This window comes from Caretta caretta, chromosome 14, assembly GCF_965140235.1.
Source record: "Caretta caretta isolate rCarCar2 chromosome 14, rCarCar1.hap1, whole genome shotgun sequence".
In the NCBI taxonomy this organism is placed as follows: Eukaryota; Metazoa; Chordata; order Testudines; family Cheloniidae; genus Caretta; species Caretta caretta.
Genome location: NC_134219.1, coordinates 19332664 through 19358288, shown reverse-complemented (window position 1 = coordinate 19358288; position 25625 = coordinate 19332664). Strand labels below are relative to the sequence as shown.

Sequence of the window (25625 nt, the reverse complement as noted above, 5' to 3'; positions counted from 1 at the left end):
GAGAGAGTCCAGCGAAGGGCAACAAAAATGATTAGGGGTCTGGAACACATGAGTTATGAGGAGAGGCTGAGGGAGCTGGGATTGTTTAGCCTGCAGAAGAGAAGAATGAGGGGGGATTTGATAGCTGCTTTCAACTACCTGAAAGGGGGTTCCAAAGAGGATGGCTCTAGACTGTTCTCAATGGTAGCAGATGACAGAACGAGGAGTAATGGTCTCAAGTTGCAGTGGGGGAGGTTTAGATTGGATATTAGGAAAAACTTTTTCACTAGGAGGGTGGTGAAACACTGGAATGCGTTACCTAGGGAGGTGGTAGAATCTCCTTCCTTAGAGGTTTTTAAGGTCAGGCTTGACAAAGCCCTGGCTGGGATGATTTAACTGGGAATTGGTCCTGCTTCAAGCAGGGGGTTGGACTAGATGACCTTCTGGGGTCCCTTCCAACCCTGATATTCTATGATTCTATGATTCCTCCCTGCCATTTACTGTGACTATCCCAGCAGGTATGACCTTAGTCCAACACCTGTGGTTTGCGGTCTCTTACAGGCAATAACAGGGTTACCAATGCCCAGCCAGCTTTCACAGAGCGCAGAACATTTATTTTAGGACAAAAGGATTAGAAAGAAAACATAAAACAATAAACAGCCTATACACCTGCATTCTAGGTGTCACCCACTTTCCATAGGGAGACCCTGCAGGTCCCAATCCTTCAAACCCTTGCAGCAGGATTTTGTCCTCTGGGTTACAATCTTATGTCAGTTTTTGGATCAAAATGAGGGACCCATAGGCAGTCCAGACTTTCTCTTTATACCGCAAACTCTTTCTTTGTCTCCTGGGCCTCTTGAACCCGGTCTGAGTCAGTCTGTGCAATTCCTGGAGTTTTTTACCTGTGCCAGGATCTGCAGTGATTACTCCCACACAAACATTAATTTTAGTCCTTTGTGGGAAGCTGAGTACCCCTGCCCCTGCCAGGGCACTAGAAAACAATCCCTAGCTCAGAGAACATTTATAGATACAAAAGTTTGACTAATCCTGGTGGCACATCAGTAGTCTTTTGAAATGTCCATGCTTCCAAAGTCTCCCCTCTGTCACACTAGGAGCTGGGGCTTTAAGAAAAACCCACAGCAAGTATTGTGAGATTTGTAGTCATGGGTTGGCAAGCTGAAGAGATTAATTCTGAACATCTTTCTCTACCAACCCACGCCCCACCCGACATAATCAGCCCTGGCTACTCCTCCTTCCTTTCACTCCCTGTGGCTTGTCTGAATGCTGGAAGAGCCCTGATTACTAGGCAGAAACCTGATTACTAGGCAGAAAGTCTCATGTGCCATCCCTGCCTTGCCTTTGCCACTGATAGCATTCCCTGCATGGAGCCACTCTGGACTCCAAGGGAGGACAGAACCTTGGTGTGAATGGGGCGGGGGGCAAAGGGGGTCTGAGGGGAGCTACTGAGACTCAGCAAGCAGTTGGGGGTAGCTCCAGGCTGGCAAGGGGCATCCCAGCAGTTCCTACTGCAGCTGGAGCCCCGTGCTCTCTTTCCATGCCCTCCCCTGGTAGCTGGCATCCTGTGCACTGATGCTCCCCTGCCCCCTAGGTGCTGGTGCCATGTCCCCCACCCCTGCCCAACAGCTAGCACCATTTACTCCTGCCCTTCCCCCAGGCCATGTGTCTCCTCCAGAACCCGCAGTGGCTGGAAGGCAGGGAGAGGATAGATTTTGCTACCTGCTCCCTGGTGGCCAGCGCCAACTGCTCCAGAACCTATCTGGGTCCCACAGCCTGCCCTCACCTCCACACCCCCTCCCTCCACGCGCATGTGCGCAGAGGCAGAAACTGAGCCAAATCCTGCTCTCACCTTTGTGGGATATTGTGGAGGCAGAAAACATTTTTTGTGGGGGGGGACGGGACACAATATGTTAGGTGCCCCTCCAAATATTTCTATTGCAGGGGTATTAGCCCCTCCTTCCCCCCTGATTCCACTGCCACTGCTGGACTCCATGCTAGAACCTCTGTGCTCCAAGCCTCTGTTGCAGATTGCCTCAGGAAGTCAAAAGGTTTCAAGAGCAGGAGCAGTGGGGAACAGTTGCAACACACTGCAGGCAAGAATCACAGTATAGGCCCTGAACCTAGAAACCCCATCCTCTCCTTTCAGCCCAGCCTCAACTAGCAGACTCCCCTAAGCTCCAGGAAGTCCCCTGAAGACATCCTCCTGATGTGAAACTAGTTCCCTAAACATTACTACTTTGCAACCTCGAGAGAGATGTCAGTGTGTTGGATTAGTTCAGCAATAATAAAAAGAGTGCAAAGTCTATTAAGCCTGTCCCTATGATCTCGCTCACAGGACTCGGTTAGTCTCCTACTTCGCTCATTCTGCCTGGAGTTTATTTTCTCACCATATAATCATTCAGTAAAACAAGACTTCAGATGCATACGTGGCTGTGAAGGCCTCTCACAGAAGATACTTCTGGAGGATGATGGGATATAATTTTAGACTTTGAATCTTACTTTAAAAATTACTTCCCAAGAAGAAAAATGATTAAGTGATGTTAGGTAGCTGAAGGATAAAATTATCCCATGTGGTCTGTTGCAATGCAACAGCCCCTGATTCTCACTACGTACTACATAAGAGAAGTTTGTTTGCACACATCCCTATAGCTGTAGCCACTAGCAATGCATATACAAAACTGTTGTGCAAGTAAGAGTTAATTGCATCAGAGTCTGAGGGTCAAGAATTATAGGTCTGTTCCCATCTCTAGCTTCTATTAGGCTCTCTACTGTCCATCCTTCTGTTAGGATAGGATTGTTCTACAGTGTATGAGCCAGATCCTCAGCTGGTATAAATCAGTGTTGCTCCTTGGAACTTGGTGAAGCTATGCCAGTGGAGGATCTGACCGTATATATTTTCTAGCGGTTTATCCAGACTAATTGATGTTTCCTTCATATTTAACTCTGCTCTCACCTTCCCCTGACCTACTCACAACTCCAACACCCCTTATAGGCTGGACTCTGTGGTCCACTAAGACCATGTAAATAGTGCAGAGTGGACTTAAAGCAGCCAAACCTGTGCAGGGGAACTCTGCAGAGCTACCTCCAACACCAGCTGTCGTCTTTCTCCTGACATAAGGGGAAGGAAGGGGTGTTGGAGCTGTGAGCAGGTCTGGGGAAGGTGGGAGCAGAGTTCTGCTATGCTGACTCCATCCAAACAGAGCTCAGATGTAATGGAGAATAAGGGCCTAACCATCTTAAAATATGAATAAAAACCAGTCAAACAGGAAGGGGCCATCTTGAAATTTTAAAGCAGCAGAATAGATTAAGAATATGATTTCCCAGTTGAAAGCCTTGGAAAGCAGGGACTCTGAAAGCTGTGTAGTAAGATAAGCTCTGTTTTGGACAAGTACATTTAGTAAGGATTAAACCAACTCTTAATTAACCAAATGTTCCCCCCCACACACACTCAGTTTTCCAAATTATTCAATAACAGACCAATTAAAATGAGTTTAGCATGTAATTACTATCTATTCCAATACTGCTGTCGCCGGTTGCAGCTTCCTAAACCACCAGCTGTTCACATGCTGAAAAATAAAGTCCATTATGCAGGGTAGATTGGTTTGAAATCAAGGCGATTTAAATCACCAAGTGGATTTATTTAAGCAATTATATAGTTTAATATTTTCAGATTCTTACTAATTGTACATTTTTAGTATGTTAGAAAATGGTGAATGATACATTGCTCATTTACTAGGTAATTAACTTTTATTCATGATTTCTGTTAAGCTTCAATAGGATAGTAAATGGAATTTAATTAAACACACAAAACAGCTAATAAATTTATTATTAACTAAAACCCTTAATAAAATACATGACCTGTTGTGCCACATTTATAAAAGTCTAACTAAAAACGTAGAGGGTTTTCTCCTGATTTATTTTTTATGCAGAAAAGCAACCTTTAACTCAAAACTTTGACAGAAGCTCATGGATTCAGAATATTTATTTTTTATTTAAGATGTTTTAAGAGATTATAAATTTAGGCCTTAACAAATTTTGTATTAAATTCAGATTTTATTTTAAATAGGTTTATTTTTAAAAAGAAGAAAATATCATTTTAAACAACAAAATAAAAAAATCCAATTTAAATTAAAAATCTGATTTTTTTGATTTTTCAAAACCTCATTTATTTTTATCCGCCCTGCCCTCATGCCTAAGTCAAATAGCTGAGAATTGAAAAAACCCAAACCCACTCCACCACACATTTTAAGAAGAAAACATAAAGAAAGGTAAACTCTAGAGAAATCGAATGGGGTAAAGCTTCCTCTATAAGATTCAACACCTCTCAAATAAGATCAGTGTCTAGAACTCGATGTTTTAAAGGCTATTATAGACTTTACAGCAAAAAAGTGAAACTTTCTAATATTTCCTAACAGTGAAGCTGATTTTTCAGCTCTACTTTGCATCACAAGAAATCTTTATATAGCACCTTCTAGGAAGCCTCATTAAGCCTGCAAAAACATCAACAACAACCCACATCAACAGTCCTACTCACTGAAATAGAGATAGGGGAACTCCATAACAGAGCTCTGCATCAAATTTTAGAGCCTAGGTGCCAAACACCCACCCTTGGAGATGTATTTACATGGCCCACGTGGCCTATTCGGACTCTGCAGAAGCTAAGCTTTTGGTTGAAAAAGGGAAAAATTAAAGGGGTTATCTACATTAGAAAGTCACATCAGTACAACAACAGGGATTCTAGATACACTATATCTCGATGCATTTAGATGAGTTTAGATTCAGTCTTTTACCAACTTTTTAGCTAAATCAAAATAAGTGAGGTTTAAACCAGTTTAAGTGCATCAGCATTAAGGATTTGCACCAGTGTAACCAGCATGAATTTCAATAGAATTATGCTGGTGCAACTTTTCTAACGTAGAACAGCCCTAAGACTCTAGCTCACATGCCTGCAAAGATACTTGGTTAAATCAATGAAGTGTTATCTTCTAGGGTCTGCACGCCATCTGAAACAATAGCTGGGAGAGGTGTAAAATTTCCCTGGTCCCTAAAAATTTCATTGGGGGTTAAACTCTAACATCGGATAATGACACTAAATATCAAATATCAATAAACAGTTTCATTGCCCATAATTTTAGCAACTGAATGAGGAGTGGGGTGGGACTGGAGTTCATGGAGGAAACTAGGAGCTGCTGTTGAGATGGAAACACCGAGGGAAGAAAGGAGGATGAGAAACAAAGGTAAGAAATAGCAACATCCTGAAGAGAAGCTGATATTCCCACCGAGTGACATGGTACGTGACAATAAGGCACCAAACAAGTAGTAAATAACTAAAAGTTCAGTTACTACAAAGGCCATATATAATCCTTGCCCTTTGTGGAGCCCTCCCTCTGGTTAGTGATTTCTGCATTTTGAAGTACTCCTTTTCCTGCCCCTTTGAGTTCCTGTTAGAGAAGACAGGCAGCAAATGGTAATCCACCAGGGTGCTTGCTATTAAATTGGTTACTCCTCCCCCAGGCCTGTGACTTCCAATTGCTGTGCATTGAAGTGCGTCCAAGGTCCAGAATTTATACCCCAGCCAAAGCCTATATAGTGAGATGGAGAAGTCAGTCTCCTACACAAATAGAGTTTGAACCACAGGCTTTAGAGCTTTCCAAGACAGGGGTCCCAGTTAGGATGTGAGAGGAAAGAGACACTAGACATTTTCTATGAAGAGCAGTGTCTTTCCCAATACTATTTCCATGCTTTCTTGTTTTTAAAAAAATGATTACAGTCCTTGATGAGGAGCAAGAAGCAGTTTTGATGTTCTTCTCGAGTCAGAGGTAGTGAGTTGCTGCTGTGTAGCTCCATCTGCTCTTTTCATGCTCCGGCCCTGTCAGTAATGCCGTTTTTTCAAGAATCTCTACTGTTTTGTTTCCCCACTAAATTCTTAAGACATACAGTACCACTGCTGGGGCTTAACATTCATAGCAGCTCAGATGGTTTATATATTACACCTTCCTTGTATGCAATACAAAAGCAATAGTCCAATTGTGAAAAGAGTAGGGGGTGTGAGGAAAAACTGCTGATCAGCTGCATTCTGGCTGGGGCAAAGGAGGCTGTCAGTGCAGGTGCCCTTTCTTAATACCAGGTTTCAGAGGAACAGCCGTGTTAGTCTGTATTCGCAAGAAGAAAAGGAGTACTTGTGGCACCTTAGAGACTAACCAATTTATTTGAGCATGAGCTTTCGTGAGCTACAGCTCACTTCATCAGATGTTTACCGTGGAAACTGCAGCAGACTTTATATACACACAGAGAATATGAAACAATACCTCCTCCCACCCCACTGTCCTGCTGGTAATAGCTTATCTAAAATGATCAACAGGTGGGCCATTTCCAGCACAAATCCAGGTTTTCTCACCCTCCACCCCCCCACACAAATTCACTCTCCTGCTGGTGCTAGCCCATCCAAAGTGACAACTCTTTACATAATCAAGTCGGGCTATTTATAGCCCGACTTGATATAGCCCGACTTGATTATGTAAAGAGTTGTCACTTTGGATGGGCTAGCACCAGCAGGAGAGTGAATTTGTGTGGGGGGGTGGAGGGTGAGAAAACCTGGATTTGTGCTGGAAATGGCCCACCTGTTGATCATTTTAGATAAGCTATTACCAGCAGGACAGTGGGGTGGGAGGAGGTATTGTTTCATATTCTCTGTGTGTATATAAAGTCTGCTGCAGTTTCCACGGTAAACATCTGATGAAGTGAGCTGTAGCTCACGAAAGCTCATGCTCAAATAAATTGGTTAGTCTCTAAGGTGCCACAAGTACTCCTTTTCTTTTTTCTTAATACCCTTACATTTCCAGTTGCATTATGATTCATTCTCATGGTGGAATGTCACACCAAGAAGTAAAAACATCTGGGGGCTTGACTCATGCTAGTTAGTTGGACTGGACATGGGGCTGTATTTCTTCTATGACATTCCCAGTTTAAAAATCTCAGGGCTGAACTTAAATTTTGTAGGCTGTTTGCATGAAGGGGTATCTCTTTCTTCTAACAACCATCCACCATGCTGGGCTAGGCTGTCAGTCCTGCTTAGAACACACATCCAGTGTTCAGCTTTGAATTCCAGGTATTTCTGAGGAAGAGGAAAATAAAAGCACCAGCTGTTTTATTCTTTTAGATACCCAGTAACAGAGACAGTTGAGAGACACTACCTGGAAATAGAAACAAATAGAGCTTCTGGGTTGGGTCTGGCTGAGTACATGTTCTAGCAATGGGAGTAACTGTGACTTCTTTTCAAGTTCCTTTTATTTTATAGTTTCCCTCACCTAATGGCAGTTAGAGCACTACAAATAAGTACCTTTACAGAGACATATTAAATCTGTTGGACAGTTAAAGTTTTTAGCCTCAGATCTTAAATGTCTGAGGTGAAATTTTGGCTCCATTAAAGTCAATGGGAATCTTGCCATTGCTTCCTGATCCCACAGGAGTGCAGTGAGTATGAGTCAATAGGAATTTAAAATGAGCACACACACAGGCTAAGCCACAGCCCAACCCTCAGCACAGCCATATTTTCCCTAATATATTCTTGGTAATTAAAAAAAAAAAAAAAAGACAGAGCTTCCTAGGGCAGAATTCTCAATGAAATCCACTATGGATAATCTCCATAAAAATTTAATTCACCCAGTCATTGCTTAGCTATACACTAGCACAGTATGAAGATTAGTGCAGCAGGTGGAGTTACCTGAAGACAGAGTATCTAGCAGTATGGGAGTACTTGTGGCACCTTAGAGATTAAAAAATTTATTAGAGCATAAGCTTTTGTGAGCTACAGCTCACTTCATCGGATGCATAGAATGGAACATATAGTAAGATATATATATACACACACACACACACAGATAAGTTGGAAGTTACCATACAAACTGTAAGAGGCTAATTAGTTAAGATGAGCTATTATCAGCAGGAGAAAAAAAAAAAAACTCTAGCAGTATGTAAGTAAAGGACAGGGATAACCAGAAGAATCCTGACAGTGAGATGGCCATAAGCACTGTGGCCTCCCAGAGAAATTAAAAATCTGCATACCCTGGCAGAGATGCCCTATGCCCACTTCCACCAATAATCACTTAAGACGCTATTTTGTCCTATTATGTGTGCACGCTCAACATACAAAGGAACGTCATATGCAAGAGTCAAATCTTGCAAGTTTCTCCCCTCTCCTGCTCTCTGTTGGACAGTTTCCAAAGGTGATTTGTGAAGGAATGGCCACTTCCAGATAGTGTGTCCAATGGGAGTGAATAGCCGCAGGGTTATTGTTGGACCAGTTCCTTCACTAAAGCAAGTGAGTGATAAACACAGCATGAAAGCATCAGGCAGGATTAACTGGCCTTGCTGTCAAGCGAGGGAACAGTGTGCCATGCTAGCTAGAAATAAAGAAAGCAGGCACGCGTTACAGATTTGCTGCTGTGGCAGCCCAGCTACCTTCTCCCTCTCCTTGCAAAAGGCATGCAGATTCAGCATCACTATCAAGATTGCCAAAGGTGAGAGAGGTTTGCTGGTTTAACGGTTGATCTAATTGCATCGGGCTAAATCCTGTTCTAGCCCCAGGTTACGATCGGAGTACTGTGTATTCTCAGGTTGTGGAATCTACCATAGAATCATGCTCCAGAACCACAGCTTTCATTTTTTAAAGAAAGTTTCTAGTGCTCATGATTGTGATAACCTTGAAAGCAGTGCGTAAACTGATGCAGTGCTGTCTCCCCAAGTCTGCAGACAGCCTAAAGCAATAGTTCTGAGGGCTGCAGTGGTCTATCCGTCTTAACCAGCAGTTAACGCAGAAACCTGAACATGAAAAGTTAAATACCAACATTAATCCTCTGGCTTCTGTGATTCATTTGTATCATGTCAGTACAAATATCTTTTGACATATTGAAAATATGCATGAGGACAGCATCAAAATAGATGTAATATAAACCCCCTCCCCCCGTACTGCACTGATTCTATTTTCATATTTAATTAAATCTTTTAACGTAACGTAGGCTTCTGCAGAATTTGCAGAGACAAGGTGGGTGAGGTAATATCTTTTATTGGACCACCCTCAGTTGCAATCTGCCCTGCTGGAGTGTAACACAATGTAGGGGCTTTGCTGCAGAATTTAAATGCAACTTGCTATGGAGTGCATGGGGTCTTTCTGATAAAATGGCATGAATGTCCTGGCTATTTTGTGATATAACCTGGGATACATGCATTGGACTGTTTTCTGGGTCTCTTCAAGGTGACCTGCTGAAGGAAGCATTCTTTGTCATGTCCTAGATCTGCTTTAAATCCAGTGATAACCACCAACAGGCAAGTGGAAACTCAATGAGACACTGGTGTGCAGAGAGGCTAGCTGGGCACCGCATGGAACGGGACTTGGCTATCCTAGGCTTTTTATTTCAGTAGAGGTTTGGGTTAGTCTGAGGTTGTATCAGTTCTCCCTGACAGATGAGGCAAACTCCTGGAACCAAAGTGTGCATGGGGAGGGGAGAGAAAAAGAATTGTTTGTTTCCCCTCCAAACAAACTGTCATCAAAATGAAAGAGCAACTTAACCCCGAAGAGCCCGCTCAAAACTGTTGAAGGAGACACTAAATTCAGCAGCCAGAATGACAGTCGGCACTCAGATTCCCAAGAGTCTCTCAAACCAAGAGCAGAGCAGGGAGTCTGTGGGATGCAGCAGACTTTCCAGCAGCTGCTTATCCTCCGTGGGGGATGGGGGGTAGTCACACTTGTATGTAAATTTTATGCAAAAAATGAAAAAGGAAATTTTAAGTTAAAATTTCTGGCATTTATTGGCAAGAGTGCACAGACCTTGCACTCAATTCAAAAGCATCTCTCTGCCTGCCACGTCTGGTCAGTTTCAAAATTTCGGGGAATTTTCTAGGCTTCAATGGTTAAAGCCCTATTGATTTTGGGGAAAATCAGAGAACCAAAAAGGGGAAAATGGTTCTCTCTTGGTACAAAGCTCCCATCATGCTAGACTTGGGAGACAGGTGATCAGAAACAGGCTGAAACAGCTGGTGCTGGAAGTCAAGGAACCAAGACTTGATCTTCCCTCCACACCTCCTATTGCAGGTTCTTACCCTGGGAGATGTTCCAGAAACTGTACTGATGCTATGGCACTGAGAAATATTTTTAGCAACAAAATTATATCCAGCCTTCCAAGCATAGCTGTTATATTCCTTGTGGACTGAAATATATTCTTAGCCAAGTAGCTGCCATTAATTTAAAAGTGGTATATAAACTCTTCTGGTGCACAAATGTTTCCTTCTTCAGTCCATTAATAGCTAATGGAAACATGAGATATCCCTAAAGCCTTGGTCCTTCTGTACTTAGCACTTTGTCCTTTTGTGCTGAGCACCTTTCATCCAAGGATCTCGAAGCACTTTACGGACATTAATTAGGTCTTAAAGCTCTCCTGTAAACCAGGGAAGTATTAATCATCCCCATTTTATATATGGGTAAATAGAGGCACAGAGCAGTTAAGGGACTTGTCCAAGGTTACCCAATAAGTGAGTGGCAGAGCTTGAAACAGAAGCCAGGAGTCCTGACCCCATAGCCCTCTATTCTAACCATTAAATAAAAAAGTCTCTTTTTAGCTCCGAGATTGTAAGGCTATCGGCTATCTTATTCTAAACCAACACAATTACATAGTAACCCCGTGCTAGAATTGTCAGGAGGGCTGGCCTCCAGGCCCCAGTGACAGGTGATGTAAAGATAGCTACATCAGCCAGATACTGAGAGCAGAATGAGTGAGATACAGCCAGGTGTAGTGCACGCAGTACCTCTTTTACTCTTGCACAGTTTTTCTAAGGGGAATCTTGTCTGAGAGCCCATCTGCGATGGCTGTGCCCTGAAGGGAGAATGTAACGGATACTGAAAACCTAAATCAGATTTGAAGACAAGGGCCAAGTTCAGCTTTCCCTAAGGCTGTGTCTACGCTACACAGCTTCTAGCAACATGGCTGTGTCGCCATAGCTGTGCTGCTAAAAGTCGTGCAGTGTAGCCGCCGTTTGTCAGCTCTCCTGCCAACAAAAAACGGCTACCCCCAACGAGCGGCGTTTGCGTTGGCAGGAGAGTGCTTCTGCCGACAACACGGTGTTCACACTGGCACTTGTCACGGCAAAACTTTTGTCTTTCAGGGTTGTTGTGTTTTTTGAACACGTCTGAAAGACAAAAGTTTTGTCGTTCAATTTCCAGGGTAGACATAGCCTCAGAAAGCTCTCCCGTCGACATGACTACTTCCCCCAGTGAGCAGTGGTAGCTGTCTCCCGCCGACATAGCGCTGTGCACACTAGTACTTGAGCTGGCGTAATTTATGTCTCTCAAGGGGGTGGAATATTTACATTGCTGAGCAGCATCAGTTTTGCCGATAGACAGAAGTGGTAGAGTAGACACAGCCTTACGCTAGAGTGAAGCTGCAGAAACTCTTGTGAAGTCACTCAGGATTTGTGACAGGGTGAACTGAGAGCAAACTTCAACCCCAACTCTTAAAGGTTAACTAAATCCACTGCACAAGCTCACAGGGCCTTGACCTCGTCGAGGTGCGGAGGGGGAAGTTTTCAGAGGCACAGGTGTCCCAATTTCCCTCTTCCCTTCCCCCCAGGCACTCCTGCAATACAAAGAGTTAACTCACTTGCCCCGTCTTCACCCCTCTACATTTTTGGATGACATTATATTCAATCAAATCTGCAAAGTAATTACTCGAGAGAAAACTTGGTGAGGATATAGTTCACAGCTGCAGTCCTGATGGTTCTCAGCTGTGAAATGAACAGTTCCAAATTAAAAAAGGTGGTTGAATTACAATGAGTTTGCTGGAAGTCACTGTCAGAGCATGTCCCTGAAGCTGTGACTCAGTGGCGTAAGAAGGTCCCAGAGGGCCCTGGTGCAAGAATAGGTTAAAGGCCCTCTTCCCGATTCTGCAACCCACCCCCTTCCAGCGCCCCCACAGCCCCAGCTCCCTCACAACCCACTACAACACCCCCAGCTCCCTCCATGGCCCCCCTTACTCCCCTCCAGTTCTTCCTCAGCCCCCTTCCAGCCTCCTTCAGTCCAACCCTCGCTCCCCCCAGCCCTGATCTAATCCCCTCTCCAGCCCCTTTTAGCTCACTACCTGCCCCCACACTTCCCTAATCCACCTCCCCAGGCCCCCACAAGCCCTCCCCCAGCATCCCTCCAACCCTCCTCTCCCAGTGCTGATCCAGAGCCCCTGAGCTCCACTCCGACCCCTTTCCCCCACCCTCAACAACTCCAATTCAGCTCCCTGACCCCCACCTCCCCGGCTCAGATCTAGCCTCCCAGGTCTCCCTTCCCCAGTGCTACAAGTTGTTGTCTCCACTGCCACCTCCCCCCATGCAAAGTGGCTGATGCTTTTACCTTGCACTCTGAGGGGAGGGGGGAGGTCAAGGGGGTAAGGGGAGTGTCTCCCGGCTGCTCCCAGCCTCCAACACTGTGATCCCCCCATGCATGTCCTTGCCAGGTGCTCACATCTGAGGCCCGGGGTTGTCCCAGCTGGAGGGGGCCCACCTCTCAGCTGCCCCTTTCCCCAGGGGCCAGGGGACTCCACTCTCCCCAGGAGGCCTGTCTCCGTTGCTGCATGGCATGGTTTGGCTCAACTTCTTCCGGGCTGGTGGTAGCACAAATGGGGATACGTATGTGTGGCTAGATCCAAGCATCCTACACAGCTAGAAGTCCCTTTAAGCATCAGCACAGACAGCCTGTCACCCCAATTTCTGGATACCTGCATTCTGTCCAATGGAGGTAGTCTGTATCTACCTTCTGGTTACATTTCCAGGCAGTAGGTATCCAGGCTCCTGGATGCGTGGGTCCTATCCACTGTACTAGTCGGGGGTGCAATCTCCTTATCTCCAGACAGCGCATGGCACCTGCCTTGTCTCTCTGGACTCCTAGGTTCTAAATTGAAATAGTACTCTGGTTGGGTCCCTATAATCTTGTGGGCCCTGGCCAGTGACTTCACCACTTACACCATTATAATTAAACCACTCGTGGCTTTCTCCAGTACTCCAGGCTTATAGACTTGCAGTTTAGTTGTCGTATCTTTGCTTGGATGAATCACAGTTGTTTTGAATCAGAAATACAGGCGCTGACTTTGAGATGCTAATCTGGATGCATGCAGAAAGCCTCCTTGCACCCTAGAGCCTGAATAATGAGCTGTGATCAAGCAGCTAGCAAAGTGGAGTTTGCTTTGCAACTTTGGGAACACCATGTTAATTATAAATCACAACAGCTGCCAACGACAGCTACTATTGGAGGCCAGTTAATAATACCCATGTATAGGACACTGATGGGTGTTTTTATTCTGCTGAAATTAGTTGTTTTGGGTGAGATCCACAGAGGTGCTTAGGAGCCTAAACCCCAGATTTAAATGTGTGAGTCCTAGTTTTGATGCCACTATGATCCACAAAACTCCCCTCAAACCTTGTAGGTGCCTAAACATGGTTGGTACCTAAGTGTTGAGGGTAAAAGTTCCCTCAGCACCTATGTTTCTGCCTCTGGGCCTGTGTCTTGCCATCTCCCACCTAAACCCCAGAGCAGCCGCAGCAGCGGTGGCACTATCCACCCTATAACTTTTAGCCCAGTGGTTAGAGCACTCACCTGGGGTGTGAGAGACCCAGGTTTATTTCCCCCTTCTCTGCCAGAGGGGAACAAAGATTTGAACAATGCTTTTCCACCTCTCCAGCGAGTGCTCTAATCACTGAGCTCTGGGATAGTCTGACGTGGGGGCCCCACAGTCTCTCCTAGTTGTTCCAGTGTAGGTAAATAATGAAAGAGTGATTGGTGTAAGGGGAATAGATCTTGGCTCTCCCAGCTGGGTGCCCTCACCTCTGGACCACAGTTATTCGCACTCTCTCTTGGGCCCATTGCTTTGAAGGAATAGAGAAGATGGTGTCTCAGAAAGCAGGTTTGTGAAATGGTTAAGTTCTATTAAAATTCCTTTCTGGGTCCCAATGAGAGACAGAAATAGGACCCAATTGCAGGGAGTGCTCTGCAGGGGGGGGGGTTCTCCTTTCCTCCTTCCAATTGTCCTTATCTAGAAAAACAAAACAAAACAGGGACTGACATATTTTCACCTCGGGGTACCACACTGGTGATGTTTTCCTTGGCAGTGGGAAAGGCTGCAGCATTGGCTAGTACCTGTGAGGCTCCATATTGGGTCAGGTGGAGGGGGATGATTGGCCAAAAGCTATTAGGGGTGGGCTTACAGGACTATACAGATGGTCTCACACCAGTGCCAATTTCAGGTGGAGACTCAGTTTAGCTCGGAAGCCTGCTCCAGGAGAAGCTCCTTCAAATTGGAGGGTTTAGCATAGCCCTGGAGATCCCTTCAGCTGGGGAGTGTGACGTAACACAGAAGCCTTCTTGAGCCCAGAGCTTAGTTCAGCTCAGAACAAGCTCCTGGCATGAGCTTCAGGAGTTTACTTCAGTCCTGAGAGCCCACTCCAGTTTCAGAACCTTCCTTTGGATTAAGGGTTCAGCCTGACTAGAACCTAGAGCGCTTAGGTGCTTATATTATCCCCACTTCCATAGAGTCAGAGCCCCTCACCATCCGTAATGGATTTATCCTCACATACCCGCTGTGAGGCTGAATGTGCCATTGTCTCCATTTTACAGGAAGGGATCCGAGGTCCGAGGGCCTACTTTCACAAAGGTACTTAGGTGTGATGCTGATTTTCTGTGCACCTAGAAAATCACAGGGTGAGTCACCAAGCCTCTGTTAAGCGCCTAGGCTCTTGTATAATGAATGGGGAGAAACAGGCACCTTAGATTGTTCACAAAAGCCTCTGAGCACACCGAGTGGATCGGGGCCCACATATCACTATTGCAGCCAAGCATCTGTCTTCCCCCAGTTTGTGAATCACAGGCAGAGATAGGCACCTCCTTGCAGCCCAGATTTAGGCACAAAATGCCATAAAAGGGCCAAGGCTTAGCATATGCTCTTCCTGTCGGCATTCACCATTGGCTAGTTTAGGTGGCTCCCCACACAGCATGCTGTTTTTTGTGGATCCTACTCTAAATGGATCCTAGTGTCTTAGACAGCCCAGATTCAACAGAGAAGGATGACTTTCCAATACTACATGAAGAAGTAGAGACAGCTGTGAAATCTCTCAAGAATGGAAAGGTTATAGGTATTGACAACATCTCAGCTGAACTGATGAAATTTGGAGGAGAAATAGTAATAGATGTACTCACCAAGATCTGCAGCAAGATCTGGCAGACGGGTGAGTGGCCTTCCACTTGGACACAGTCACTAATCATCACTCTGCCAAAGAAAGGCAACCTGCAATTGTGTCAAAATTACTGGACCATAAGCTTAATTAGCCATCCCAGCAAAGTGATGTTGAAAGTCATATTGAACAGATTGAAGCCACAAGCAGAGAATATCATCGCTGAAGAACAGGCTGGCTTTTGTGCTGGAAGAAGTACCACAGAACAGATTTTCAACCTGCGTGTTCTAGGTGAGAAGTACTTATAACATCAGCAGGACATCTGCCACATCTTTGTTGACTTCAAAAAGGCGTTTGGCAGAGTATGGCATGAAGCTCTCTGGGCAAACATGAAGAATGTTTGTTTACAATGTTGTTCATAAGCTTATTCTTACCATTAAACAACTGTATGCCAAGGCCAGCAGTGCAGTTCTCGTCAATGGCACAATAGGAGGGTGGTTTCGCACCACTGTTGGAGTCCAGCAAGGCTGCCTTCTTTCGCCCACACTGTTCAACATCTACTTGGAGCGCATAATAACCGATGCCCTAGAAGATCACATATGCACAGTCAGCAGTGGGGGAGTGACCAATCTCAAATCTTCAGTTTGCTGATGACATTGATGGCTTGAGAGGCAGCGAAGATGAACTTGCCAACCTTGTGAAACGATTGGATGAAACCTCCGCAAAATATGGCATGGAAATCAGTGCAGAGAAAACCAAGTGGATGACAAACAAATGTGATGGGATCAGCTCACATATCACTGTCAGTGGACAGGAACTGGATACAGTGAAACTGTTCAAATATTTGGGGGCAATCATCACTGATGAAGGATCCAAGGCAGAAATTCGGGCAAGAACTGCGTAAACAACAGCAGCAGTGGCAAAGCTAAAGCCAATTTGGAGGAATAAGAACATCTCCCTGGAATCCAAACTGAAACTGCTGCACGCATTGGTCATCTCCATTTTTCTGTATGCATGTGAGACATGGACCCTTATGGCAGAACTTGGACATAAAATACAGGTAGTAGAGATGAGATACTTCTGTAAAATCCTGGGCATCTCCTACTTTGACCACGTCACTAATGAAGAGGTCCGCAACATCATCACCCAATGCGCTGGGTCATATGAAGACCTCCTGACAACGGTGAAGTAGTGCAAGCTGAAGTGGTATGGCCATGTAACAAGATAATCTGGCCTATGCTAGATCATCCTCCAAGAGACAGTACAGGGGAAAAGAAGAAGAAAGAGGTAGACAGAAGAAGAGATGGATTGACAACATAAAAGAGTGGACAGGAATGGACTTTGCGGAGACTCAAGCATTGACACGCAATCATCGGGATGGAGACGGTTGATTGCTCATCAATGATGGTGCCCAAAAGACCAATGCAGTTATGGGAGTGATGATGACGATTCTAAAGTACCTCCCTGTCCCCATTCATTGTATAAGAGCATAGGCACCTAACTCAGGCTTTGTGGGTCACAGTGTTGTTCCTGTGATTTTCTGGGTGCTGCGACACTGAGCAACACAGCACCCATCTCTTTTGTGGAGCTGGGCCTCAGTGACTCACCCAAGGTCACATAGACCCTAAACAGTGGGCCAATTATCCTCACTGCTAGCTTTCAGTTAGAACCCTTCTTGCCTTTAAAGGATGTGTAAAGGGGATTTTATGAAGATGCCACTAGAATTTTGTAAATTAAACCAGCATTGATGCATATAGCCACCCCCACTCCCCCCCACAAAAATCCCCAAACAAACACCTAAATCAGCCACTAATGTTATGTGGCAAATTAAAACGTGTTAGCTCCCTCTGCTGCAGCAGCTATGCCAAACACTAGTTAGTCCCTTGCAGGGTGACCAGATGTCCCATCCTGATATTAAGGGCTTTGTCTTATATAGGCAGCTATAGCCCTCCCCCCCCCCCCCCCCCCAAAAAAAAAGTGTCCTGATTTTTCACACTTGCTATCTGGTTATCCTACTCCCAGAGTCCTGCTCCTTCCTCTGGAGGTTGCCAGTGAGGCTGGTGCACATAATCCAAAACTGGAGCTAGTTTGGATTCTGCCCAGTTAGAAACACGAGGGACACAAATTAGGCTTTGAAAATAAGATCTCTCTCCTTATGGCTTTCTTCTCCATGTGACTCTATGAAAGGAATATTACAAAATAAAGCAATATTATGACCTCATTAACTACAACCAGACACCTTTTAGAAGCTGACGTGGGCAGTGAATTTTTGCCTCTGGTGAGCCATAGGAAATTCCCTAATTGGCCACTAGGGGACCACACTGCTCCACAGAAATACAATAGTAGGCACATTTAGCTGGATGTCAGCAGAGCACAACAGTTAGGAAATAACTGTCCTGGGGTGGTATTCTCTAGCCCCTGCCATTCCAAACCCATGTGGACCTCTCCTGAAATCATGAGCTATTTCCTACAGCCTCTTTCTTTGAAGGAAACATTTGTAAAATAGCCTAACTTGCTTGCATATTTAACACTGGCAGCGAGGAGGGGTTTTTTGTTGTTGTTTTGTTTTGGGTGAGGAAAAGATACACGTTCCAAAGAAATTGACAATGATTAAATGATTTGCCCAAGGGATGGCTTTAGGATTGACAAGAATCTAAATGACCAGGTTCAGGAATATCCCGCTGCTAGAGGGCTGGGATGGGAAGTGGCTTTTATGCCTTTTCCTCTGGTCTTGCTGCTGGTGAGGAAATTGAGCATAAATTGCTGGTTCTGTATGGAAAGGAAGATCCAAGAATTGTTCATCTTGATAGTGCCTCAGGCTGGTCCTGCCTCCCCCTTGTTATTAATTTAAGGGCCCACTACCTAGAAAGGCTACAACATGTTCCTAGAATCACTCCTGTTATTGTTCCTCTTTTTATGTTCCATGACGTATTAATGAAAACTGATTTAGGAATACTTAAATCACTTGATCCAAATATTAACCGCTGAATCAAACATCCTGCAAACTCCCTGCCACATATGCCAGCTTTGAAGTGCCACTGAAATCATTAAAAATGGACAGCAGGCCCTTCAATTATTTACTGGGAGCTTATTTTAAAAGGTGGAAGAGCCAGCAACAAATGGAAGTGTCCGCAGCAACTCAGCAAGGTTCAAAGGAGCTCATCTGCTCCTGGAAAAACAGAAATATTTTCACCAGTCCCACAGAACAGCACTGTTCTTTTTTCAGACTGAAGATAGAAAATCTACAGTGTCTGCAACAAAGAAACTAGCTGAGATGAATGAAGGGGAAAACTTTTGGGGGGAACTACATTGACTAGTGGTCCTTTTCATGGTTATTATTTTACCATAAACACATGAGTCTGGATGAGTTTTCTCATGATGAAATTATTAATTTTGCTGAGAAATGGGCATAGTGTTTTGCAGTCACAAACTCTGGCCAAACAACAGCAAAATGCTATACTACCTAAAACTACTACTTCCCTCTTTCCTGGAAAATTAGCTGAGACCTGGGATCTGTAAGTTTGGATCAGACAAACCAAAGCTCACTGGAGTTTGACCTGCATCAGGGAACCATTTTTAAAAATAAGAGTTAAAAGTAGTTTCTGGTTTTGCCTGGTCAGACTAAAAAAGAGCAACCCATGTAAAATTGTTTTCAAACAATGTTAAAAAAAGTTTTCTAGACAAGGAGTTACATTTTCCTCTCAAAAAAAAGAAAAGGAGTACTTGTGGCACCTTAGAGACTAACCAATTTATTTGAGTATGAGCTTTCGTGAGCTACAGTTTCCTCTCAGTTACAAGTGAATTGACATCAAGGGAGTTACTTCTGATTTACAATTGGTTGCTAACTTTTGTGATTTTATCATGAGTCTTATGATATCTGGAGTTTTTTGTAAAGCACCAGCTCCTGGATTCATGTTACTGTGTGAGAATATCAGCTTTCTTTTGTTTTAAAAAAAGTTAGGTTTCTAGCCCTTGTGGTTGTAGAAAAAAGCATGAAGCGAGTGCACCCTAAAAGCACAGAAACCCAGAGGCCACAAAAAGGACCCCAACATCTCATAACTTAATCCTGTCTCATGATCTTTGGGGCCTGACTCGTGATTTTTCCAAGCTTGGGGTTGGCAATACTACAACTTAGTCTAAAAAACAACTTGCTAATACTGTTATAAAAGAGTTTTGTCTCGTCCATATTCACTAAATTTACCATATTTAACCCCCTTTAGCAGAAACTATTCCAACCCTGTGTGGATTAATGGGGTCCTACCACTAGTCCAACTCCACTGTGAATTGAGACCAAAATTGCAGACAACGTGCACCACCCACCACACCAGGGGTGGCCAACCTGAGCCCGAGAAGGAGCCATCAATGTCATACAAACTGGGTCTATCCCTTTCTGGGGTTGTGACATCATGTGATATAATTGGCCCTTCTTCTTTACCTAGGCTAAAGCATAGGCCCTTATACCATACCCATCACCATGGTACTGAAGAACCTAAATAGAACATCAGAAGACTATCCTCAGATAGTAATACTAGCATTCCAAATGGGAAATAACTGGCTAAGCAGCAGTGCTGCAGAAAAGGATCTTGGGGTTATAGCAGATCACAAATTGGATGAGTCAACAGTGTAATGCTATTGTGAAAAAGACATGTCATTCTGGGCCATATTAACAGGAGCGTTGTATTTCAGACATGGAAGGCAATTGGTACACTCTTCTTGGCACTGGTGAGGTCTCAGCTGGAGTACTGTGCCCAGTTTTGGAAACTGCACTTTAAAAAAGATATGAACAAACTGGAGTGAGTCCAAAGGAAAACAACAAAAATGATCAGAGGTTTAGAAAACCTGGCCTATGAGAAAAGGTTGAAAGTACTGGCCATGTTTAGTCTAGAGAAGAGAAGGCCGAGATGTGCATGATAATAGTCTTCAAATATGTCAAAGGCTGTTATAAAGAGAATGGTGATCATTTGTTCTCCATGTCCACTGAGAAAGAAGTAATGAGCTTAATCTGCAGCAAGGGAGATTTCGGTTAAATATTATGAAAAACTAACTGTAAAGTTAATTAAGCACTGGAACAGATTACCTCGGATGGTTGTGGAATCCCTGTCACTGGAGATTTTTAAGACTAGGTTGTTAGACACACATCTGTCGGAGATGGTATAGGTATACTTAATCCTGCCTCAGGGTGGGAAAAGGTCTAGATGACCTCTTGAAGCAACTTCAGTCTTACAATTCTATAATGTACTTTATTCATCCACAAAGACTGATTTATCTTCTTCATAACTTTGTAATTCTACTTTCCATTGATTAAGCAACTACATTTTCGCATGGGACCATCTTGTTACATAATTGGCCTTTAAGGGCCTGTTCCTGTGAGGAGCAATGGAAGTCACAAATACTCAATACTTCACCAGAACAGGCTCCAGTCAGCGTGGATTTTTTTCACTGTATGGTCATGAGGAAACATCCCCTTTGTTCAGATATGAGCAAGCTGCAAGGACAACACCTGCAATCTATACAGCCTGATTCAAATAAGCAGTGGTTCTCCTCTCACCATCGTATTATTCTGTTGCTTGACAGCAGCATTCCACCCACAACCAGCATGAGAAAGAGACACCTCCTTTCAGAATGAAACTTAACCTTGTTTCTTTTTAACAGGTGTTGTTTTCCCGTGAAGACAGGCCCAGAAATGTGAAGCAAAGGAAAGGAAAATTTGTTACAAATGATGAATCCAACCGTGGGTTAGTTCCAAAAAAGGCAAGTACTTAAAATGTTGTAAAAGTACATGGCACATTGTGTGTCCTAACAATGCCTTATGTCGTGGTACCCAGACACCTCAGGGATAAGCATGTTAGATTATGTAAATCTACCTAAAGCTCATGCTTCAGGGTTTCAGCAGGCCAGTGGCCAGGATAACTAAGGGATCTCCTCCTTCCTCCCCCTGGTACCATGTATTCTGAGAGGGTTTTTTGAATCTTCTTTCTCTGAAGCATTAGGGATGATCACAGCTGGAGATGGGGGGGGGAAGAGGGAGGTTGGGCCAGGGCAAGCTACAGTGGCACCGAGCACACTCTCTCTCTCACTCAGGTGTTTGTCTGGCTGTTTGTTGCTCACATGCTCAGGGTGTTACTGATCCCCATATATGGGGTTGTGAAGGAATTTTTCCCCAGGTCAGAATGGCAGTGACCTAGGGTTTTTTTTTTTGTTTTGTTTTTGGTTTTTTTTGCTTTCCTTTGCAGCATATGGGTCATTTATCAGGATTATCCGAGTGGCAATCATTTCCCTGCCACGGCAGGAGCCTTAGACACTGGTGGACCTTGATCCCTTCTATTCTCTGGGTGGTGCTGGTGGCCTGTGATGTGCAAGAGGTCAGACTAGAGTGGTCTCTTCTGGCCTTAAACGCTATAATTCGATGACACTTTAGTTAGCTAGCTAGTCTGCACGATACGGTAAAGTACAGGCTGAAACAGTGATAGCTTAAAGCTATCTTTGTCCCCACTCCTCCACTCCATGTTACACTAGGAGCAGGCCTGCTGAGAGAAATTTGGGGCCCTGGTATATCATGTTCTCTGGGGCCTCAACCCCTCCCATTTCATCCCAGTTAGACATTTTGGGGGGTGACCTGTGCTTGGGATCCTGGTACAATTGTCCCCCCTTTCCCAGCCTCTCATCAGCCCTGACTGTGGCAGCCAAGGATCAGTGTCTTTGGTTCTCATAATTACAGACCCTTGTGCTGAGTGAAGAAGCGATCAGTCGACTGAGGGCAAAACCATTGATGATCCATTGCTTCTTAATAATCTTGTCCGAATTGAGATTTTACCCTTTAAAAAAAAGGCTACAAACATATTTTTGAAATGGGTGTGCTGAAGGTTTGCTATTAGATGTTAGGTGGAAGAACAATAATGAGTAGTTTATACTGAGCCAAAGTGATTTCTGTGGAGTTACATCAGTAATTAATTTGGCCTATTATGTTGATTTCTGACCTAATCATCCCTCTTTTCCCTAGAAAATGCAGTAGAAAGGCTCAAGGGAGCAGAGCAATTTCTAGTTGTTGAATCCCACAATCAGAAAACAATACCAGCATGGTATTTAATTCATTAAGTTCCTCATCTTGCTCTTAAAAGAGACTGGTGCAGACTGCAAGGAGATTCTGGCATGAACATTGTTCTGATGCATGTCCCCCACAACTGTGTCACCAACTGTCACCGTTTTATCACGAGTCTCACAATATTTAGTGGGGGTTTTTAAAAGCCCAGGCTCATGGAGTTAGGTAGTTAGAGAATCCCAGCTTTCTTTAAAAAAAAAAAAAAAAAAAAAGTTTCTAGCCCTTATGATTACATAGAAAAGCTTGAAAATCCAATCCCTAACGAAGAAAACAAAAAACAAAACCCAACAACAGCAACAACCAGGAGGCCAATAAAAAGAACCCCAAATGTTTTCTCATTCAATTTCACCTGATTTTTAAGACAATCTCATGATGCCAGAGGGCTTGGCCCATGAGTTTGTCATGCCTGGGGTTGGCCACATTGCCACAATGAATGTACCCATACAGCCTTTCCCCACTTCTGAGAAGAGTTTGATCAAAGTGCAGAACATTCTACTGTATAAAAGAGAGTTCAAGTTTAAGATGAAATAGGAAAGGGTCTTTCAAAGTTTCCTGAGACACATTCTGAACAGTTAACAGTACTATGGACCGGACAAGGGAGATTTCAGACTGCCAGCTTTCTAGTCCTCGAGCCTGGGCATCATTGTAGTACTACGGAACCAAAGTAAAACAAGTGCGGAGCAGGAGCTAGACAAAGCTTGGAAGGAGTTTGCCCAAGATATACGGGAAGTACCCAGAGAGCCAGTTCCCCGCGGTACCTTGGCTTTATGGGGCCCTTAAGCCTTACCTTGAGCAGACATTCCTCTGGTTCCCACGTGTGGAGCCCCTCTCCCTCCTCACTTGTCCTTCAGCGTGGCCATGCCCAGGGACTCCGAGGTGTAGTCATACTGGTTGCTGGAGGACATGGCCCTTCCCCAGGAGCGCTGCAGGTTGGAGCTCCGCTTGCGGAAGGAGGAGGTGAAGCGGTGGAAGCTGCGGTGCCGGTTGCGCAGGTACTCCCGGTAGTTCTTGGTGAGCAGGGTGTAAAGGAAGGGGTTGATGCAGCTGTTGCTGTAGGTCAGGCAGGTCACCAGGTAGTTAATGCACTTTTGGGTCTCAGAAGTCAACTGCAGGGAGCTGTGGTAGAGGCGCACCAGCTGCCAGACCCAGAAGGGCAGGAAGCAAGCCCAGAAGACCAGCACGATGCTGAAGACCATGATCAGCACCTTCTGCCGGGGGGACCTCTTGCCCTCCTTGTGGGGCGGGTTCCTCTGGGACTCCAGGTAGGTCCTGGCCAGGCGCGCGTACAGGTAGCCGATGATCACCCCCGGCGCCATGATGCTGGTGCTGAAGAGCACGGTCAGGTAGGTCCGGTAGGCGTCGGCGCTCCAGGTCGGGGCGCACATCCGCTTCACCTTGCCCCCGGCCTGGCCCGCCTCGGTCAGCGTGACCATCAGCATCATGGGCAGGGTGAGCAGCAGGGAGACGGACCACACGGCGCCGGCCGTGGCTTTGCGGTAGCCCCGGGAGCGCGTGAGGCTGCCCAGGGGCCGGGTGACGGCCAGGTAGCGCTCGGCGCACATGAGGGTGAGGGTGAAGATGCTGGCGTGCATGGTGAGCAGGTCCAGGCTGAGCAGGACGCGGCAGCCCAGGTCCCCGAAGTACCAGTCCTGCGCCAGGTAGGTGCAGACGATGAAGGGGATGGTGGAGAGGTAGAGCAGGTCGGCCAGCGCCAGGCTGACGATGGAGCTGTACATGGGGGCGGCGCCGCGCGCCGAGTGGCACATCACCGCCAGGGTGTACACGTTCCCCGCCACCCCGGCCACGCACATGCAGGACAGCACCGCGCCGAAGGCGATGAGCAGCTCGCTGCCGCCGCCGCCGCCCGAGCCCGCCGCCCGGCCGGACGCGTTGCCTGCCCCGCCGGCGGTGAGGTTGGGCTCCATAGGGGCTCAGGGCAGGCGGCCTCCGGCTGCAGGGCGCCCGGCGGCGGGCATCGCCCGGGCTGCTGCGCCCCGCCTGGCGCGCTCCCCGGCGCAGCTGCTCAGCCGGGACAGGAGGCTCCGGTGCAGGGAGCCGCCTCCGAGCTCCTTCCAGCGCCCAGCGGGGCCCTCTGCAGCCCGGGGGCGAGTCCCAGCCGGCCAAGCCACTTGGCGAGGGGCAGGGCTCTGGCTCCGGCCCCCAGCCGCCGCCGGGGACGGGCGGGCGGCGAGTGACTCCGGGCTGCGAAAGCTGCCGGCAGCAGCCGCGCCTGGGGGTGGGGGGGGGGGGGGGCGGAGGATGTGGCCATCGGACGCTCGGCTCGTGATGGGGGTGAGCTGGGAGCGTGTGTCTGGGCGTGCCCGGGTCACCCCGGGGCCGAAATGGCCGGGCCGGGGGGAGGCAGGAAGGGTGCTGAGGGGCAGGGGGTCTGCCCTCAGTGGTTTGGATCTCTGCAATGGGCAGGGCCAGGGGCACAGATCGCAGGCTGCCTCCTCCTCTGGGCACGGGAATGAGGCCACCAGGCGCCCAGTGGCAAACCTTGGGCAATAATTAATAGAGTGTTTTACAAACCCGGCTCCTGCTTCTGCCCCTCTGTGGTGGGCAAAGGAGCGGATGGAGTGGCCAGGTGAGAATGACTCCTCCTGGTGTGAAGCCATCTGAGGTTCCTAGGCCTGCCCCACAGGGGCTGTTGAGAGAGGGCTTGGGACAGGGCTTGCCCTGCCAGCTGGGAACTGAACATTAGAGCAGTCCCTCTGGAATCATAGAATCATAGAATATCAGGGTTGGAAGGGACCTCAGGAGGTCATCTAGTCCAACCCCCTGCTCAAAGCAGGACTGATCCCCGACTAAATCATCCCAGCCAGGGCTTTGTCAAGCCTGACCTTAAAAACTTCTAGGGAAGGAGATTCCACCACCTCCCTAGGTAACGCATTCCAGTGTTTCACCACCCTCCTAGTGAAAAAGTTTTTCCTAATATCCAACCTAAATCTCCCCCACTGCAACTTGAGACCATTACTCCTTGTTCTGTCATCTGCTACCACTGAGAACAGTCTAAAGCCATCCTCTTTGGAACCTCCTTTCAGGTAGTTGAAAGCAGCTATCAAATCCCCCCTCATTCTTCTCTTCTGAAGACTAAACATCCCCAGTTCCCTCAGCCTCTCCTCATAAGTCATGTGTTCCAGTCTCCTAATCATTTTTGTTGCCCTCTGCTGGACTCTTTCCAATTTTTCCACATCCTTCTTGTAGTGTGGGCCCCAAAACTGGACACAGTACTCCAGATGAGGCCTCACCAATGTTGAATAGAGGGGAACGATCATGTCCCTCGATCTGCTGGCGATGCCCCTACTTATACATCCCAAAATGCCAT

The 25625-nt window shown here is 46.1% G+C and overlaps 1 protein-coding gene across 1 annotated transcript in view; it reads right to left on the bottom strand.

The window, feature by feature from the left end:
- The window catches only part of LOC125620974 (urotensin-2 receptor-like), a 41522-nt gene extending 17052 nt beyond the window's left edge, over positions 1-24470 (bottom strand). The window contains exon 1 of the mRNA XM_048817255.2: positions 23085-24470. Within this exon, the coding sequence (XP_048673212.2) occupies positions 23134-24222 (1089 nt within the window). The 5' untranslated portion in view covers positions 24223-24470 and the 3' untranslated portion in view covers positions 23085-23133. The remainder of the gene's footprint in view (positions 1-23084) is intronic.
- Positions 24471-25625: the final 1155 nt, after the last annotated feature.